Source organism: Cebus imitator, unplaced genomic scaffold, assembly GCF_001604975.1.
Source record: "Cebus imitator isolate Cc_AM_T3 unplaced genomic scaffold, Cebus_imitator-1.0 Scaffold179, whole genome shotgun sequence".
NCBI classification, from domain to species: Eukaryota; Metazoa; Chordata; class Mammalia; order Primates; family Cebidae; genus Cebus; species Cebus imitator.
Window position 1 is genome coordinate 1813098 of NW_016107494.1, and position 4137 is coordinate 1817234.

Here is a 4137-nt window from a genome sequence, read left to right on the forward strand (position 1 = left end):
TTTTGAGACATGGTCTTGCTCTGTCACCCAGGCTGAAGTGCAGTGACACAATTTTGGCTCACTTCAAACTCGGTCTCCCAGGCTCAAGCAATCTTCCCACCTCAGCCTCCCAAGTAGCAGGTGCATACCACCACACCTGGCTAGTTTTTGTATTTTGTGTGTGTGTAGAGACAAGGTTTTTCAATGTTTTCCAGGCTTGTCACACACTCCTTAAGTGAGCCACCCACATTGGCCTTCCAAAGTGCTGGGTTTACAGGTGTGAGCCACCTCACCAGGCCAAGTCACACATGTTCTTAAGGACATCTAGAATAGAAGGTTTTCAATTTACTTTGCACAGATCCATCAGAGAAATCACTATCTCTGGCAGCTATAGCCTTATGAAATATATTTCTTTTTGTGTGTGTGAGAGAGATGGAGTTTCACTCTTGTTACCCAGGCTGGAGTGCAATGGCGTGATCTCGGCTCACCACAACCTCTTCCTCCCCGGTTCAAGCAATTCTCCTGCCTCAGCCTCCCGAGTAGCTGGGATTACAGGCATGCGACACCACACCTGGCTAATTTTGTATTTTTAGTAGAGAGGGGGTTTCTCCATGTTGGTCAGGCTGGTCTCAAACTCCGGATCTCAGGTGATCTGCCTGCCTCAGCCTCTCAAGGTGCTGGGATTATAGGCATGAGCCACCGCGCCTGGCTATCTAGCGTAATTGTTAAGGGCTCTAGGGTTTTAGGGAGGTAAATGAACACTGGCTTCAACTTAGAGTCACCAGCTGCATTAGCCCCTAACATGAGAGTCAGTTTGTTCTTAGAAGCTGCGAAGCCAGGCATTGACTTCTCTCTAGCTATGAAAGTACTAGCATCTTCTTCCAATGAAAGGCTGTTTCATATACATTGAAAGTCTGTTGTTTAGTGTAGCAACCTTAATCAATTACCTTAGTTAGGTCTTCCGAATAACTTGCTGCAGCATCTACAACAGCACTTGCTGCTTCAGCTTGCACTTTTAAGTTATGGAAATAGCTCCTTCCCTTAAACCTCACTAGCTTCCACCTTTTTTTCTGCAGCTGCCTCACCTGTCTCAACCTTCTCCTTATTGAAGAGTTAGGGCTCCACATTAGGTTTTGACTTGAGGGAATGTTGTGGCTGGTTTGATCTTCTATCCAGATCACTCAAACTTTCTCTATATCAACAATATCTGTTTCACTTTCTTATCATTTGCATGTATAGTGGAGTAGCACTTTTAATTTCTTTCAAAAACTTTTCCTTTGCATTCACAACTTAACTGTTTGGTGCAAGAAGACTGGCTTTCATGCTGTCTCGGCTTTCAACATGCCTTCTTCACTGAGCTTAATCATTTTCAGCTTTTTATTTAAAGTGAGAGATGTGTGACTCTTCCTTCCACTTGAACCCCACTGTAGGGTTGCTAATGGTCTAATTTAAATATTGTTGTATCACAGGAATAAGGAGGCAGGAAGAGAAGGAGAAAAGAAGGGAGACTGCCGGTCTGTGGAGCAGTCAAAACATCCATAACATTTATGAATTAAGTTTGCCATCTTATATGGGCATGGTTCATGGTGCTCCTAAACAATTGCAATAGTAATAAAAAGATAACAGATCAGCATAACATATACGATAATTATGAAAAAGTTTGAAATAGTGTGAAAATTACCCAAATGTGGCACAGAGACACATAGTAAGCATGTGCTGTAGGAAAAATGGCGCAGACAGATTTGGTTCTATGCAGTGGCCACAAACCTTCCATTTGTAAAAACAGTTATCTGTGAAACGCAATAAAGGAAAGCGAGCCTGTAGCAGATGCACGTTTCATTTAGACATCCTTAGGACTCATCATACTAGTGAAGGGCCCCAGCTTTTCCATACCAGTAGCTGCAATTCTGAGACGAAAGTGCCTCTTCCCTTTACACCTTCCTTTCCGGAAAGATGAGACCATAAGGGATTTTGAACTTACTTTGATGATTAAAGCCCATTGTTTTACATGTCTCCGGAAAAGGAAGCAGTGTCTGCTATGGAACAAACAGTAGAATTTGAATACATAATCCCCTGACCGTCGAAACTGAACCTCAGGTCCTATCCTGGCTCTAGACCACCAGGTCACGGAAGAAGACATTTTTCTTAGAATCTTTATCTACTTGACAAGCTTGGAAATTACAACCTATATGCACTATGAACACGGAAGTACCTGAGCTCAAAGCAGTTGAGCAATCCTAAGTGGGGGTGACCAGAAGAGGTGCCTTCTGACCCCAAACATCACACTACCCGTACCTGGAGGAGCGGGTTGCAGCCCAGCTACATCGCCCCCCGGCGGAGCAGCAAGCAGAAGAAAAACTACATTTCCCAGCGACCACTGCGCGGCTAGGAACACCGCGAGGAGGGGCGAGATGGGGTTAGCCTCTGTGTGAAGGCCCTTCCCATTGGTGCGTGTTCTAAAGGGCCGTGTAAGCTGCTGCGCGATTGGACAGATTCAGGGACGTTCAGTGGCGCCGCGACGCTCCTTGGTTTGACTTTTATTTTTCAGTTGAGTTCCCCGACTCGGAGACTTAAGCGTGTCGTGAGTATAGAGTTTCGAGTTTGGGGTGAAGGGATTAGGGAAGAGGTCTTGGGAAGAAAATCTGATGAGGGAGAAATAACTGCGGAAGCAGTGCGGAGGAGAGGGACGTGGGCCTGGAATTTGGGGTCTGTGGAGGTGCTGGGGACAGGGAGAGGAAAGTTCGAATCTGCAAAGGGAGAGACCTCGCGAGTGCTGGAGGGTTGGGACCTGGAGCAGTGAGGGAGTCGAGAATGGGATGAATTGGAAAAAGGAGTACAAGATTCGGACGTCCTGGAGGTGGGTTCCTGTATACGTTCACCCCACGCTGGTCTAAGCTTCAATTATCCTCATTTGTAAAATAAGGGATAATAAAAATACTTAACAGTTGTGGGAATAAATCAAATAAATTCCACAGGTTGTTACATGGCTAAAAGAAAAAAATTCAAAGTGCTACACAAATGTTAATTGTTAATAGACAAGCTATAAGAGTGTACCTAAGCAAGGATATCAGAGATAGGTGCATAGAAGCTAGCTGAAACCCGTTAATTTACCTATAAACAAGGGCATTGTTTTGGGAGAGGCAATGAAGAGTAACACGGTTTCTATCTGCAGGGAATGTATGCCATCCTGGGAGAAAAGATAGCAATAAAGAACTCTAATATGTTTAATTGTAGAGAATTTCAAAGGCAGTTCTTTTGCAGGTAGATCATTTTTGCTAAATCATTTTGAATGGAGAGACTCAGGAAAGAGATGAAAGAGGTGGTATTTAAGATGAGTTTTCATGTACAGACTAGATTTTGTTAACTGAAATTATGAGGGTTGTTGAGAGAGCTGTGTTCCAGCTAGAGGGAAGCTCATAAACAAAGGTATAGAGGCGGTGACGTTATCTGGAAACGGTACATTTAGGGGAGTAGAGGGAAATAAGGGGGGAAAGATAGGTTTGACCCTTATTCAGAAAGCCATGAATTTTAGGCTAACAAGTTTGATTTAATGCTTTAGGCTATGAGGTGTTACTGATGAATTTTATTAAAGAAAATGGTCCAGGAGAGGAAAGGAGTAGGTTGAACCATAAGCTGTTGTAGTGATGTGGGTAGGAAGTATTGAGATTCTGAATTAACATGGTCATTTTGCAGATAAAATATATAAGATATTCATATGGTCAGGAGGTTCAGGAGAATGAGTAATCAAATGACGAATTTAAGTTGCCAACTCCAGGTTGCTTGGAAATGCTGAATTAGTAACTAAAATAGGAACGTAGAAGGGGCACATTTGGATGAAAAAGATGATGTGTTAGCTTTGAGGTGCTAAAAAGAAAACTGAGTGATTTCTTTTTTAAGTTAAACATTTCATGCACTAGTGAGACTATAGGTGAAAATATCCAGTATGTTTTTGTTAATTCAAATTAAGAGCTTGAAAAAGATGGCATTTATTTATTCAACATGTAATTGTTGCTTACTCTAGTGTTTTAGATGATAGAATTAATAGGCCAGCAAGGTGGCTCATGCCTGTAAGTAATCCCAGCACTTTGGGAGGCTGAGGCGGGCAGATTATGAGGTCAGGTTAGAGATCAGTTTGGCCAACATGGTGAAACCCTGTCT

General features: G+C 43.0%; 1 protein-coding gene across 3 annotated transcripts in view; it reads left to right on the top strand.

Annotated features, from left to right (window-relative positions):
• The first annotated feature begins 2471 nt into the window (after positions 1–2471).
• Positions 2472–4137, top strand: part of CCDC77 (coiled-coil domain containing 77) — a 40275-nt gene continuing 38609 nt past the window's right edge. For 2 of the 3 annotated variants that reach the window (XM_017545410.2, XM_017545412.2), the window contains exon 1: positions 2472–2836. In XM_017545410.2, coding sequence (XP_017400899.1) covers positions 2796–2836 — 41 coding nt within the window. In that variant the 5' untranslated portion in view covers positions 2472–2795. The remainder of the gene's footprint in view (positions 2837–4137) is intronic. The other variant, XM_017545411.2, reaches the window with a different exon arrangement.